Source organism: Gopherus evgoodei, chromosome 9, assembly GCF_007399415.2.
Source record: "Gopherus evgoodei ecotype Sinaloan lineage chromosome 9, rGopEvg1_v1.p, whole genome shotgun sequence".
NCBI lineage: Eukaryota > Metazoa > Chordata > Testudines > Testudinidae > Gopherus > Gopherus evgoodei.
The window spans coordinates 103,601,388-103,617,555 of NC_044330.1; the positions used below are offsets into that span (position 1 = coordinate 103,601,388).

A 16,168-nucleotide genomic window follows, 5' to 3' on the forward strand; every position below is an offset into this window, starting at 1 on the left:
GGAAGGATGAGGGCTACGGGAGAGGCAGGAAGGGTGGGAGAAGGGGAGGGGTGGGAGAGCAAAGGGGGTGAGGAAAGGGAGAGGGGGGATGGGGAAGGATAAGGGGGTACAGGAGAGGCGGGAAGGGTGGGAGAGTGAAGGGGGTGAGGAAACGGAAAGGGAGGGGGATGGGGAAGGATAAGGGGGTACAGGAGAGGCGGGAAGGGTGGGAGAAGGGGAGGGGTGGGAGAGCGAAGGGGGTGAGGAAAGGGAGAAGGAGGGGGAAGGATGGGGGGCTACGGGAGAGGCGGGAAGGGTGGGAGAAGGGGAGGGGTGGGAGAGCGAAAGAAAGGGGCGGGGGGGCGGCAGCTGAGTGGGCGGGGGAGGGGCTCAGGCGGGGAGGAGGACGGGCGGGAGCTGGGGGCGGGGCCATGGCGGGAGCTCGGGGGCGGGGCGGCGGGAGGGGGCGGGGCGCTGAGGGGCGGGGCGGAGGAGCCGGCTCCGGGCGCTATTCCCCCCCCCGCGGCGGCGCTGCCGGGCGCGGGCAGTCCGGAGCCTGCGCACTGCGGCTCCCGCTCTTCCGAGGCTCTGCCGGCCGCGGTTCCTTCACTCGGCTGAAGATGGCGGAGGGTGGCGGCTCGTCGCTGAAGGGGCTGCGGGAGCAGATGGGTGAGAGCTGGCAGCGCACCTCGCGGCCGGAGCTCTGGCTGCAGCCGGCGGAGCGGGGTCCCGGGCTGCAGAGGCGGTCCCCTCTGATCCCGTGGGGCCGGCCTGAGAGCAGGCCAGGGACGCGGCCCTCAGGCGGGCTCCTCTCGGCCCAGCCCCCCGCCCCCCCGGGAGCAGAGAGCCAGGTCCGCGATCCCAGCCCCCCGCTGGCCCTGGGGTGAATGGGGAGCAGAGGGCCTCGGGGAGATCGTGTCTGTCCCCCCTTCCGCTCCTTGGCCTGAGCCCCACACCCTGTCCCAGCCTAACTCCCCTTCTCCCACCCCCCACACCATGACCCTCTTGTGGGTTCCCCACTCCTCCCTACTTGTCTGTGCTGCCCCCCACCCTGCCTCTGATCTCCCCCTGCCCGGCTCCTTTCTCTGAGCTGCTTGTCTGGCTCACTTCCACAGGGCCGGCTTTGCAATGGGAAGGGCGTTCTGGAAAAGAAATCGAGGGCTTCTGCTGAGTCTCTCACAGCTTTAAAATCCCAGGCCTTCCTACGCCTGGGTTTTAACTTCAAAATATTTCTTGAGTGGAATATGAAACACAAATCTCTCCCCCCTCCTCTTCTCCCTCCAATGCATAGATGTTGTATTAATAGGCAGGGTCTGACTTACATTAAAAAAAAATACCTACTCTGCCTTACACTCACCCTCATTTGCCTATAAAACTGCAGCATGTAATTTTCCTACAAGACTTTAGCTGCTGATATGAGATATCTGCAATTCATAGACAGGAATGAATGCCACTTGAGGACTTCATCTTAAAATGAATTGTCTGCCTTTTGTGATCTGTTGAAAGTCCAAACCGTTATATTTCTATAATGAGTCTTGCCTCAATTTTCTAGATTTTTTGCAGACAGCTCATCACAGTTGTCATGCCCAGTGTCTGCTGCAGTATCTTGCAAAGTTGGCATGACAGGACGGTCTGAATTCTGAAATGTTGCTTCCTAATCAAGCTCTTAATGCTGCTTTAACACTTTTTTGGAATTAAGATTCCAGTAAAGGCTAAAAATATTTCAATTTAGTTTGTTAGAAACTGCTTTGGTTTGTTCTTTTCTGTTGGAGATTTTGTTATGTATATTGGAGTCCTTGTTAATCCATTTTGTGTTCTGTGTAGAGTGAGTGTTTTGCTTGTCAAGGTGCATGTGTGCACACAGTAGATTTGTGGGTGACTCAATACAGATGAAAACATTTTGATAATTCCAGACTAAGCATAATGAAGTGACTAAAGGAAAGAAAGAGTTATGATTTCTGGTTTGATGTAAAAATTAACTAACCTAAACTGTGTGCAAACTTACTTTGTCAGTGTGTAAAGTGATCGGTCTGTTTCTGTGACTACCAGTGCCATTACTGATGTAAGAGTTCTGGTGACTCTTACAAATTGGTCTTAAGATCTTGAATCTTCAGCTCAGATCTGGAAGTCTTTCTTCCTCCTTTGATGCAGAAGTCAGATATGGACTCTGTGTGTGTCTGTCTGTGTGTTGATTCCCCTTTCCAGTATTTTAAGATGAATGTAGTGCTTGTGGAAGATAATTATTTGACAGAAGACATTAGACTCAAGACCTGTTTGTCCACAGACTAGAGAGAGCACAGGTAGTAGCAACACAGCTTCACCAGCATAATTTTCAGTCCTGACCTGAAGGGACCTTAACTAAGAGTGAAAGGGTCATTTATTTTATGAGTCCACTTTGTTTTTGTTCTCTCTGCTGAAATTACTAATTTTTATGGCGCTTTGTGAGATGGACACTCATCTGATGGAAACTAAACTGGAGACCATCAAAATCCTTCCAGAGACCACCAGGCAGATGGCATCCACTCTTTTTAACAGCTATCTTGGACTAGATGCAGGTAACCAGAAGGGAAGGGTACCTAGGGCCGTCCAGCCTTAGGTACCCTTTCTAAAGTGAAGATCTTCTTTAAGAAAACAAATTAAAATGTGACACTAAAAATGGCAGGGCTTGAAAAACCCTCTTCCTTATTTTTCCCATAGGAGGTGAAAATTGATGGAGCAGAATCTGAATTTTAACTAAAACATATTTTAGTACTTTGGCTACAAAGATAACTAACATGAATTAATATAGTGCTGTGTTTTTGAGTCTGCAAACAGACAATTTCAATATGGCTTTTTCCAAGTGACTAGAGTGATGTTGCTTTATATCCAGGACTCTGTGGGAAGCAGTGATATTGACAAGAATCATGACACTTTATTTCTGCTGTTTGACAAAGTTGTGAGTTGCAACCAAGTCAGACACAGAAGCTATTTGCAGATGAGGACTGAAAAATAGGAGGCTAGGAGGCAGTAGGAGCAATAGAGTAACGAAGACCCTTCTGCCCTATCCCCATTCCAGCATTTGCACAGCAACAAAGAGGACCTCAAGAGGCTCGTTGATAGTGTGTGTAAAGGGAAGAGTGCAGGAATGTAACTTTCTGCCTTCCAAAAGACAGAGGATTGAGAGGAGCTACAGATTTATCTAATACTTGGTAGCCAGATGCTAATATGCAGTATGGACAGCGTCCTGCCAAGAAACCAAAGAGCCTCCTCTTTCTTAGTTGCTGGTATGGAGTCTGGGTTTCTTTGCAGAACATTTACTCTGGACCTTACTAGCTTCTTCTTCCATGCCTCCAGTCTTTCATAGCAACCTCTGGTTGTAGGTTTAGTCTTCTGGCTGGTAGAAGTCTGGTCACTGTTTCAAGCTCTGAAAATTGGCATCATAGGGTTCTGATCTTCTTATTTCTCAATAGCTTCCTTCTCACATTTAAGTTTAAAGTAAAGCGATGGGTTTTTCTCATTCTCAACCGTGCCTACACAATCTGAGGGAAAGCATGCTTTTTCTCCATGCACTGCCTAGAATAAAGAGGTCATGCAGGCCAAATCATGCCCTCAATAACAGGTCTGCAATTCCATTGTGTTCAAAGTTCCTTCATTTGTCCAGCCTGTTGCCTTCAGCCAGACAGCATGAGAACAGAATTTTGTCCTGCAAATAGAATTTGATTAACACTTCAGTGAATGATGCCTGCCCAGGAAATGTATTAAACTTAGATCTAAAATATGATTTTATACTCAAACAACTACATATAAATGGCACCACCTAATTCCATTGATCTGATCTCTGGATATTTTCAAAGTTATAGCCTCTTATTATGTGGACAAAAGGGTTTTACTGATATTTTAATTCTGTAAGCACTGCTGAGCTCGCGCAGATTTGAGAGAGGGCGTTAATCTGTTAGAAGGCATTTACTTCTTGAATAATATGGTAATCAGATTAATATTTGAAATTATTTTAAATTATAATAGGCTGCTTTTACCTTTTTAGTCTATTAGAGTCATGAAATGCTTTATCTTGACTGTTGTGATCTTGTTGGCAACTGGCTGTTACATTGCAAGAACTTGGGGCCATTCACCTCTGCTTCATTGAGAAATGTCCCTCCGTGATGTGTGAATGGGTATTATTACATTGGTGTTTTTGTTTTGTTTTTAAGTGCCAAATTCTGTTTTTTTTCAGAGCTCTGTATGCTCAAGTGGGAAATCTTTGCAAATTTGAGTTAGGCCAGCAGCACGGTGCCTTCTTCCTGTGAATATATTTTGACAGATCTGCTGTGGTCACAGTTTTCATCTCTCTTGGCTAGTCAAGACCTATATGGTCAGAGCTTATATCCACTAAAAAAAATTAGTAAAGTCATTCAATATCTAACCCATAAATTTGCTCCATGTGGATTGCTAATAAAATGTGAGGTTCTAATCAGAAAAGTGACTGAATAAAAATAGCGCATTTAAAATATGCTCCATTTGTGTATTATCATCTCTTTGTTAGTGACATAAAAATAAAGTTTATTTCCCCCCCTCCAATTACCTCTGCAGAATCAGCGCAATTGGAGAATGAGCTGGCTTCTGTTGCTTCTCACCTATCAACAGAATGTATACTAACCAGGATCCTGATCCTGCAGGTTGTTCTGTGTCAGGGATCGGCAATTCTATGCTGTTGTACCCCTTCCTGCACCCACACAAAATTCCACTGACTTCTATGGAGGATCCATTCATGTATACAGAGGTCGGCAACCTTTGGCACGCGGCTCTCCAGGGTAAGCACCCTGGCTGGCCTGGCCGGTTTGTTTACCTGCCGCGTCTGCAGGCTTGGCCGATCACGGCTCCCACTGGCCGTGGTTCGCTGCTCCAGGCCAACAGGGGCTGCGGGATGTGGCACAGGCCGAGGGATGTGCTGGCCGCCGCTTCCCGCCACCCCTATTGGCCTGGGATGGCGAACTGCAGCCAGTGGGAGCAGTGATCAGCCGAACCTGCGGATGCAGCAGGTAAACAAACCATCCTGGCCCACCATGGTGCTTATCCTGGAGAGCGCGTGCCAAAGGTTGCCGACCCCTGTTATACGTGAATGGATCCTCCATAGAAGTCAGTGGAATTTTGTGTAGGTGCAGGAAGGGGTACACCAGCCTAGAGTAATTTACAGGCTTGGGGCCTGTGTTCAAATTGCAAGGTCAAATTGTCTGTCCAGGCCAACTGAAAGGAATTAGTTATACCTTTGCAGCTCCACTTAACCAGCACATTTTTGGTACTATTGTAGATGTGTGAGAAAGAAAGACACCCCATCTTAACTTTAATCTTAAGTTTAGTTTGCAGCATGGCTAGTTTAAAAAAAATGCTTTGAACAAATTTCCTCAGGAATCACTGACATAAATATTTAACTTAACAATGTCACTTTTACATAATCCTTTTTCGTAGTAGAACTGTACTTCAGAAGCACAGAATGATGGTTATGTGCCTGGTTTTGTCTGTCTACCTCAGAACAAATTTTCTATTAACTTCTTCAGTAGTTATAGCGCAGATAATTGTCTGAAGGATGTATAACTAGTCTTAAACCTGCAGTGCTCAGATAGGTAGTCCAGAACACACAAGGCTATCAAATTCCCTGTTTGACCTCAATTCTCATATCTATCTTATGACTTCCAGTTGGATTTGAAAAATTTACTGCCGTGGAAACAAGTCAGAGGTGTATACAAAAGAGAGAGAGAGGTACTAGTGAATTCCAAGGGCAGTGTTCCAGTGAGCTGTCCAAGTACTGCAACTGAAAAATGGAAGGATGATGAGATTTGTACCGGAGTTCTGTCTTAGGGTATGTCTACACTACAGTATAAATTCGAATTAGCTTAAACTGATTTTATAAAACAGATATTATAAAGTCAATTGTGTGCGTCCACACTAGGCACATTAATTCGGTGGTATGCGTCCCTGGTCCGAGGCTGGCATCGATTTCTGGAGCGGTGCACTGTGGGTAGCTACTGTAAAAGAATGAGGCCAATAATGTCGATTTGCGTCCACACTAACCCTAAATCGATATAGTAATATCAATTTTAGCGTTACTCCTCTCGTTTTGTAGGAGTACAGAAATCGATTTAAAGGGCTCTTTAAATCGATATAAAGAGCAGTGTAGTGTGGACGGGTGCAGCATTAAATCGATTTAACGCTGTTAAAATCGGTTTAACAGCGTAGTGTGGACCAGGCCTTAGGCTCTGGGCTCTATTTTACAGATCAGTCCCTGGCTATTCGGTGTTCGATAAATTAATCTCCACACAATCTGCTGCTGCTTGAAGAGGGAAGGAGCTATTTCTGTTTTGTATTGTCCAGAGCCTGCTGGCTTCTGCAGAGCACTGAGGAGCAGTCTCCAAAACTTTCTCTGTGCTCCTCTCCCAGATCTCTTCTAGCACACCCCTCTGCCAGCCTCCTGCTGATGATATTCAAGCCTCCAATTTTATTTTATTTTATTTATTTATTTTTTTGGTGGGGTGGCAGGCCTTCCTCTGACTAATTCCAATGCCTGTCTCTGCATCTTGTTCTCTGAAAGTAACATAAAATGGAAAGTATGCGATCAAGATTTGATCCATCTCCTATTTAAAAAGGTAACGTCATCAATAGACTACTGTGTTAGATTTATAGACCACTAGTCTTGCATGTCATGTGGTAAAAGCACAGCAGTATAAATTACTACCTGTGTGTCCTATGCTTACTTCTCCTACTCTGGTGATGACTTTAGGTAGGTCACTTGTCCTCTTTCTTAGCACACCCATTTTTGAAATAGAAATTGTAATGCCTACAACAGCGTGTTTGAGCGTAAATGTTCATGAATGGGATCTGAGAACTTGGATGATAAATTCTAGGATATATATTGTATATGTACAGAAATATCCCTTTGCAGTCAATATTACAGTGATATCCCTAAGTACTTAATTCTTTAAATGTGCGTTTGATTAATCAGGCATTTAGAACACATGTGGCACAATTCCTGTTGGGTAAAATACCGAGAATGCAGTTCAAATACAGATTGTTCCATCTAAGGTCAAAATTTATAAAGTATGCCCTCATAATTGGGTCCCAACCACTTGGAAAACTTTGAGTAAATTTACTCAATTTCAGGTTTTTTCTATAATTAATTTAGCACAGGCCTGCACAGCTCGTAAGACGGCGAGGGCCATATTACTCCAAAGAAAACAGCTGAGGGCCAATCCCCCCCCCGTCCCTGCCAACCCCCGTCCCAGCGCCGCCAAGCCCTCCCTCGAAACACAACACCTCCACCAATGCCACCCAGTCGCCTCGAAATACTCTCCCCCCCCCCCAGCACTGCCCGCCACACGGAAAGAAACCCTCCCTCCCCAGCACTGCCCCACTGAAACAGCGGTATTGAACCTTGGTATTATGTTATAGCGGGCCCCTAAGGTAGTGTAATAAAAGTAAAAGAAAAATGTCTTTTTGCTAGAAGTAGAATAAGATCTTCCCCCAACTTTGTAATCAATTGCCCTGTTGAATGAATGAGGTGTGACTGAGAAAGGTGTGGAAGGCAGCACCTCCAGACAGCTGCAACCCTTGGAGAGGGGATGGGATCCAGACCAGATTAGTAGAACAGGTCAACCACTGACTCCTTGCTCACCTCCTCAGCCCCCCATCCACCCCGGCTTACCTACTCACCCCCCACCGCTGCCCACCCACCTCTTCAGCCCCACACCCTCACCCACTGCTTGCCTACTCATCCCCCACAGTGAGCCCACCTACTCACCCCCTGTGGACCGCACAGTGAGCCCACACAGGCCGCATGTTGTGCAGGCCTGATTTAGCACATCTGTCACCGTAGTATCTATTGGTGGCCAGCTTCTGCCATTGATTTCAGTAGGAGCTGCACACAGAATTAACCTATCTAACTAAATCTGCACCCTGCAGGCCATACTCTACCCGCTCTTGTAAGAGTGTAAATAGATTGCAGATTTGGAGATCTGTACTTCTGGGGGGTAGGGAAAACACCAACAAGCTTGCGAACTGTGCACGGATTTCTGTAAACCCATCAATTGCTTAATTGAGTACAAGTTTCAGAAATGCATAGGATAGAATTTAGCAATGTCTACCCAGAGCTTAGCTCACTTAACTATCTTTTAAATAGCACTTATTTAAATAGCAAATAGAAAGTTTTTCCCTCAATTGCTCCAAATTATGAAAGGCTATTTATTTTGCCTGACTGAAAAATAGTTTCAAAGTGACATAACATTCTACCACAGCTGAGCATAAATAAAAATAAAGGCTTAAAATAGCTCTTCAGTGACAAGTGAAATTATTAACAATGTTTAAATCTTAATTCAGTTTTTCTTTAACTGATCCTCGCAGAACCATTCTGCCTTCACATTAAGGCTTCATCTATACTAGAATTTTCAGATCCATAATTTCCTGTGGGTCTCTCAGTGATAGTACTAAATGGAGCAGTAGTTTAGAAGAGACTCTGGTCTCATCTTGTCTAAACTGTACATTCTGCTGGTGTTGTCATTGGTGGATCTCTGCCTCTGTTGGTATTGGGAATTGTGGATCCAAAATAGTCTAGAATAAATAAGATGTAAATCAGTTGTGTGTTCAGTGTTTCCATCTGTTTCTCATGCCTATCATTTACTATCAAAAAATCTCACAACATTTGGGAGGCATTTATTTATTGCATTTCTGTTTGAGAATTTAAAACCCTCCTGCAGTTGTGAGGAAAAATACCATAGAATGCTGTGCTGGATACCATTTAAAAATATATCTGGTTTTATTCCAATCTGTAAATCTGTTGGGGTGCTACCCTTTACTAAACCAAATCATGGAATTTAACTGCCTAGCTAAGTCTAATTCAAAGTTCAGAGGGAAGTGGCAGTGAAGTACTGCTCAAGTTGTCTTTTGAGTCAATAGTCTTGCGCACTTCAAAACCTCATGTAAAGGTTAGTTGCCAGGTTGTTCTCAGTATGTCCTGGACTCTGATGTGCTCACATCAGTAATGTTTTTATTGTAAACATTTAATTAAACTTTATACTTTTTATAACCAGTTATTGATGATGATTATATAATGGTCAGAAGATGCCATAGTTATCACACACCTGTTGTTTTTTTAACCTGTTTATCTGTAGCATCAATATTTATGCAGTAGCTAATGATACCTATTTAAGTAAACTAGCATTGTATTGTACATTGCCAGGGGTTTGGGCTTGTGCAGTGCAATAGTGAGATCTTGTCTTCCTGAAGTCATTACCTAAAATGAGTAAATACTAATACCTGTCAGACTCTCAGAAACCATAGGTTCAATTGTAAAAGAAAAAGTCCCTGTTATGTTTTTATAATACAGTTCAACACCTGTCATTCTAAAATGTGAAGTATGAAAAAAAAAGTTTTTATAATATATATTATGTTTCATTTGGGTTTTTTCCATACATTTCAATTTCCCAGTTTACTGCAGCTAAAATTCAAGGTTCGGTAATACTTCCAACTGGATACCAGAGATAATTTCTTAGTTCATGGTTAGCTTTTGGTGGGTGTACACGTGATCATCCAATCACACAGACCTTTGTAGTAATATCTGGTGTGTAAGTGAGAGCAGTAGTGTTGAGTCTGAGCACAGGCAGCCAATTACACATAAAGAAAAGGAAAATCATAGTTATCACTCAGTGTATTTTTATTTGAAAATTGTAATCATTTAGTTGGCATTGGAAATACCTGTAATAATACCCTCGTTTTCCATGATAAATGTCAATGTGGTATGTATGTGTGTAATTTATGATATACATACATTTGTTGTTTTCTGTTTAAAGCAAGTTAACCTTCTATTTGCATGGTGTCTGTTTTCTATTGAATTTTATTTTTCAAATATTCTTTGAGCTCTTGATATCCAAGAGAGGGATCCACAGAGAGAGTTATCTTTGCAGTTAGTTTATCATTAGTATCAGAGGGATAGCCGTGTTTGTCTGGATCTGTAAAAGCAGCAGAGTCCTGTGGCACCTTATAGACTAACAGACATTTTGGAGCATGAGCTTTCGTGGGTGAATACCATGAGCTTTCGTGGGTGAATACATCAGACGAAGTGGGTATTCACCCACGAAAGCTCATGCTCCAAAACATCTGTTAGTCTGTAAGGTGCCACAGGACTCTTTGCCGCTTTTATCATTAGTAGTTATTCCTAGAAGATACCCCATCTCTAGTTTACAGCTCTTCCACCTTTTTTCCTTCAGAGTTTGGAGAGAACTTTGAAAATATTTTTCTCCTAGTACCTTTTACTGGGCTTTAATTTGAGCATGTCACCTTTTGCAATTGAAATGAGCCGCCCTGGGAATTCAAGGGGGTGCATAGGTATTGCAGTAGCCATATAACTACGTTCTCTGACTAAGGTGCCTCAGAGACTCTGCAATTTAAAACAGTGTGAACCCCTGACTTATTTTCCATTGGCATCAGACCCAGGAGTTGGAATCTACAGAGATATATATCTGTAGATACCAGTAATTAAACAAATTTCCTGTTATAGTTGAAAATTTTCACCTTTCACTTTAGCTTTCTCAAGCTTGTTTGAAAGAAATGTAATGCTTTGACTTACATTACAGATTATTGGTCTGTATTACATTCTAGATATGATAGGCCTTGATCATCAATCCCCTGACCAAACTGGCGGACATCACCTTATTCTCCTTTGTTTTCCTCCTTAAGACTCATCTCTTCTATTTGACAATGGCTAGGCAAGGTGAACTGAGACCTTGATTTATTATGCAAAACATGCTTTTTTTAAGTGTTCCCTTGTCCTCTTCTCCTTGTTAGTTTTCATTTTCCTGTCGTCTTTTCACACATCCAGATTATAAACTCTGGGGTGGAGACCATCTCTTTATTACGTGTTTGGGGTCTGTAAGTGTAACTGTATTAGAAATAAGATGTGCCTGCAACCTAAACTGTACCTTAACAAAGATTTTAGGGTGCAGTGATTTTCAGTTTTAATAAATGTTGGAGTTTAATTCTTTAAATTTCATATCATTCTCTTCTGCAGAAGGTAATGAAAAGCAAATGTTTTATTCTGGTGCTGCAAAAGGACAATGTAAACTATAAAAAAGTAACAGGTCAGCATGAAGGACATACTGATGCATGACTGGGTTTAAGCCCATCGGTATTGCATGCATGGAGAAGAGTGTTGGGATCTAGCCTCCTCTTGTACATCTTGGATGCACTGCTTGTGTAGCACCTCGTGCTCACTTGCTGAGAAGCAAAAATAACATTAACAAGTAGTGTAGTCACCCTAATAAGGAAGGACCAGATGGGATAAAGATTAAAAATGCACTAGTAGTAGTTTTCACTTATATCACATAACGGAGACATTGTTTTCTCTTTAAGAATAGCTCAAAGTTCAGCTTTCACAGAGTTTGACTTGAATCACTTGTGATTTGCAGTGCTAGGCTCTGTTGTACAGATGGCTGCTTGTTTGAGTTCTCATGTATTAAACAATAACTAGCATGCAAACAACATTTAGAAGGGGATAATCAGAGCAAGAGAGGAGAAACTAGACAGATGATGGAAAGGGAGACAGTGGGAAGCGAGGAAGCTAGCCCATTTCCCTGTGCTGAAGATAATGCTATGGGGAAGAAAAATGTAAATGGATGTTACAAAGGAAAAATAGATATGAAAGGGAGGCAGAAAGTTATCATGAGCAGGGCCGGCGCAACCCATTAGGCGACCTAGGTGGTCACCTAGGGTGCTAACATTTGGGGGCGGCGGCTGAATCTTCAGCCGCCTCTGTCGGGGATGGCATTTCGGGGGCGGGACTTTCTGCTGCCTAGGATGGCAAAAAAGCTGGCGGTGCTCCTGATCATGGGGCTTGTCTTCACTGCGCTGTTAGCTTGGGGTATAGCTTGAGCGTTTCCCCAGTCTGACTTGCAGCTGTGTGTAAATCTCATGTTTGAGTTAAGTGCTGCTTTAAACTGGAGCTAGCTGACTTTTAGGTGTGTGTGTTGAGTGCTGCTGACACTTGAGCTAGTAATGCAGTTGGGATTCAGGTTACTTATTGCTGCTAATCCAGTCATTTTGTGTGGCTCTGGTGGTGTTTTGCATTGTGACTGCTCTCACTTGGCCTAACTCTAGTTAATTTGAGTGTAAATAACTTGAGCTCATGCTGTGCTGAAGACAAGCTCGTACTGTGAGAAATATGCACAAGAAATAGTGTTGTAAAGAGAATAGAATTAGGAGCCTGAAACATCTGTAAGAGTTAAGTGAATCTGAGTGCATACACAACCCCCAAAAATATTAAAAATAATTCCACACTCAGAGTTGAGGTTTAAACTTTTGCAGTTTAACTTTCTGCTCCTCCTTGCACTTGTTAAGTTGGTGTCCTACAGTGTCAAAGTATGAGGGGTCTGATCCACTTCTGTGGATATATTGCCCTTAATTATTGTACTGTAGGGTAGTAACTTTTCATCTTTTATTTTTAAAGCAATTTGAAATGATGTAATAATGTGTGGTTTTAGTGTATAAACTGTTTTCACGCTAATTAATGAACTAGGGCATTTTAGACTGTGCCTATTTTTGTATGTAAATGACATAAATAGTTGTAATGAAGATATATCCCAACTGAATTTAAGTTTGTTGTGCAAGGATAGTTATGTTGGAATCTGGTATCTTGTTTTAAAAAGACACATTTAAAAGTATGTAATGTGACTGTGGTTTGTTTATTTTAGGGGGAGGTGAAAGTGGCTTTTGGTGGGAGACTTCTAGCTAACAAGAGGCTTATGTGGTTTTTGACCCATGGAAACTGTGTGGGACAGCATCCTCTTTGGATCAAGTTTTTTGTCTTCTATAATATTGGTATGTTCTAGTGAAGAATCTCATGTAGAGTACAAATGTTTCTTGATGAATCACTCTTTCACAAAGAAGCACAGTGAACAGTGTCAACCTGTCCAATTCTCCCTGCTTCCCTGTAACATCATTTAAATCACACTATGCTTTTAGACAAAGAAGAAATATTATATAGTGCATGGCCATTTGCTGTTGAAACTGTTGGGATTGTAGGGCTGAGTATTCTTTTGTGGCCACCTTCAATTATAGCAGAAGGTTGGTGCATAGATAAATATGTTTGTAAACAGAATGCAATAAACTTACTTTCCCCTCTCACTTTGGCAATTCTTTTTATTAATAACTTATTTTACATATTCCCCAATCCTTTAGAAGAGGTATGTGTGGATTTGGAGGGGAAGATGTTGCCCTCTTAAAATACTTTGTTATATATTTTATTTATTATATACATTATCATATCAAATACCTTAGAAAAACCCGGTGCTCTGTAAATCGGATTTAATTAAGACACTTGGTCTAATGTCAGAATATAGAAAAACTGGAACACGTTCCAAATGCAGTATTAGAGGCAAAGCCTCAGTGTTAAATTTGAGAGAGGCACTAGAGTGGATGTGGCAACAGTAGAGAGGCTGGATGGGCTGAAGCAGAGCCAAGAAGGAAATGGGGAACAACTGGAAGAGTGTCTGCTGCAGTTCTGCTTCATGCAGATGGTTGCAACAGTTTGCCTGAGAACCATAGTTAGTGTAGACAGGGTGCCCTTCTGTGGCATCATACTCATATTTTGGAGAGTTTTTTTCCCAAAATATAGCTTGGTCAATTACCCTTCTGTGCTGAAAACTCTCTTGTGGGATTCTGGCTTGTCACCTCATTGTTCAGTGTTTATATGGGACTCCTAGGTGGATTAGTAAAGCAGCATGGAACTCCAGTAATTGCAGCAAATTTGGTAGCACCTGCCTCTCTCTCTGGCCATGTCTACATCTAAAATTTTGCAGCGCTGGTTGTTACAGCTGTATTAGTACAGCTGTATAGGGCCAGCGCTGCAGAGTGGCCACACTTACAGCAACCAGCGCTGCAAGTGGTGTTAGATGTGGCCACACTGCAGCGCTGTTGGGCGGCTTCAAGGGGGGTTCCGGGACGAGAGAGCAAACCGGGAAAGGAAACCAGCTTCGCCGCGGTTTGCTCTCTCGGTCCCGGAGCCACCCAGCAAACCGCAGGGAAGGAGACCTGCTTGCTCGGGGTTCCGGGACCGAGAGAGCAAACCGGGAACGCCGCGGGTTGCTCTCTCGGTCCCGGAGCCAGCCAGCAAACCGCAGGGAAGGAGACCTGCTTGCTCGGGGTTCCGGGACCGAGAGAGCAAACCGGGAACGCCGCGGTTTGCTCTCTCGGTCCCGGAGCCAGCCAGCAAACCGCAGGGAAGGAGACCTGCTTGCTCGGGGTTCCGGGACCGAGAGAGCAAACCGCGGCGAAGCTGGTTTCCTTTCCCGGTTTGCTCTCTCGGTCCCGGAACCCCGAGCAAGCAGGTCTCCTTCCCTGCGGTTTGCTGGGTGGCTCCGGGACCGAGAGAGCAAACCGCGGCGTTCCCGGTTTGCTCTCTAGGTCCCGGAACCCCGAGCAAGCAGGTCTCCTTCCCTGCGGTTTGCTGGCTGGCTCCAGGACCGAGAGAGCAAACCGCGGCGTTCCCGGTTTGCTCTCTCGGACCCGGAACCCCGAGCAAGCAGGTCTCCTTCCCTGCGGTTTGCTGGCTGGCTCCGGGACCGAGAGAGCAAACCGGGAAAGGAAACCAGCTTGATTACCAGAGGCTTCCTCCTTCCACGGAGGTCAAGAAAAGCGCTGGTAACTGTCTACATTGGATTACCAGCGCTGGATCACCAGCGCTGGATCCTCTACACCCGAGACAAAACGGGAGTACGGCCAGCGCTGCAAACAGGGAGTTGCAGCGCTGGTGGTGCCCTGCAGATGTGTACACCTTCAAAGTTGCAGCGCTGTAACTCCCTCACCAGCGCTGCAACTTTCTGATGTAGACAAGCCCTCTGTCTTGGGTCAGCCAGTGTGGAAAATGATTTACTTATTGTTTGGTAGAGAGGGAAGCACGCATGAGGGCTAGCCAGCTGATGTGTAATCTGAGTAAGAACGAAGTTGCACTGGTAGGATGGAGGAGGGAATTGGAAGACGGGGCAACAATTATATATGCTCCTTTAATTGAGAGTGTTTTCCCACCATTTGTAACTAACTTCTAACCTGGAAGTGATGTTGAATCCATAGCTTCTGTTAATCTAGTGGTTCTCAAACTTTTGTATTAGTGACCTCTCTCACAAAGCAAGCCTCTGAGTGTGACCCCCCCCTTATAAATTAAAAACACATTTTTTTTTATATTTAACACTATTATAAATGCGGGAGGTGAGGCAAGGTCTGGAGGTGGAGGCTGACCGCTTAAACCCCCCCACATAATAACCTCACAACCCCCTAAAGAGAGTCGACCCCCAGTCTGAGGTCCCCTGTGTTAGACAATCATAGCAGCATTGACTGGGATGATGTTTTTGCCACTGTTCCGTTCAGATGCAAACCTTGATACTCTGATCCTTGCTTTTATAATCTGGATAGTTTAGATTATTGCACACTTCCCAATGGGAAAAGTGGCCCTTTTGCGCAGAGACTAACTTACCACTCCACTGATACTAAATGACAGCGTGGTTAACAACTTTGCTGAGATGCTTCAGAGCTGAATGGGTATGAAGTGGTGGCTCCAGATCATAATTAGGAGGCACATTGTGTGGAATAGAGGGCTTTATTCCCCAGGTACCTTCACCAGCGCTAAATTAAAATACACATTTCTAAAAACAAGTGACTTCAGTTGAAATTTTAGAAATACTGCGGGAGTGTTGATAGAGTTTTGGAGCTGCTTGTTTATTTAGCACTAAGGAAAACTTGTCAAGACTATTCTTAAGAGGAATTTGTACTTGTGAGAAAGAAGAATTAATGTCTCTAGTTCCTTCATTATTAGGGAGTATTGTCCTGTAATGCCTTTTTCATACTGGGGAAAAAAGAGGATAATCTCGGGTAGTAGTTTGCCATGGCTAAAATGTGCTTAGAATACTGGTGATAGGTGTCATGGAAAAATACTAGGATAATTAATTTTTACATTAAACAATTAAGTGTTTGTTTAAAAATAACCATTTAGGGAATACATTTAATTGGATTTTTATATAAGATTAAAAGTGCTTATCCTGTGTTCTGTATGCCCTAGTCAAACCTTTAGAAATACATACCAAGCTGTCTCCCAAATGTAGCAGCCTGGCTCCAGCCACTTAACCAGAAGAAATTAATCTAAAGGAAAATGCACAAAAATACCAGTGATCAATAACCATGT

At 43.6% G+C, this 16,168-nt stretch overlaps 1 protein-coding gene across 4 annotated transcripts in view; it reads left to right on the forward strand.

The window, feature by feature from the left end:
• The first annotated feature begins 523 nt into the window (after positions 1-523).
• The window catches only part of MAP7D3 (MAP7 domain containing 3), a 66,023-nt gene continuing 50,378 nt past the window's right edge, over positions 524-16,168 (forward strand). For 2 of the 4 annotated variants that reach the window (XM_030574489.1, XM_030574492.1), the window contains exons 1-2: positions 2,514-2,534; positions 12,687-12,813. In XM_030574489.1, the coding sequence (XP_030430349.1) occupies positions 2,529-2,534; positions 12,687-12,813 (133 nt within the window). In that variant the 5' untranslated portion in view covers positions 2,514-2,528. Of the gene's footprint in view, positions 649-2,513; positions 2,535-12,686; positions 12,814-16,168 lie in introns of those variants that run through there. The other 2 variants (XM_030574490.1, XM_030574491.1) reach the window with 2 other exon arrangements.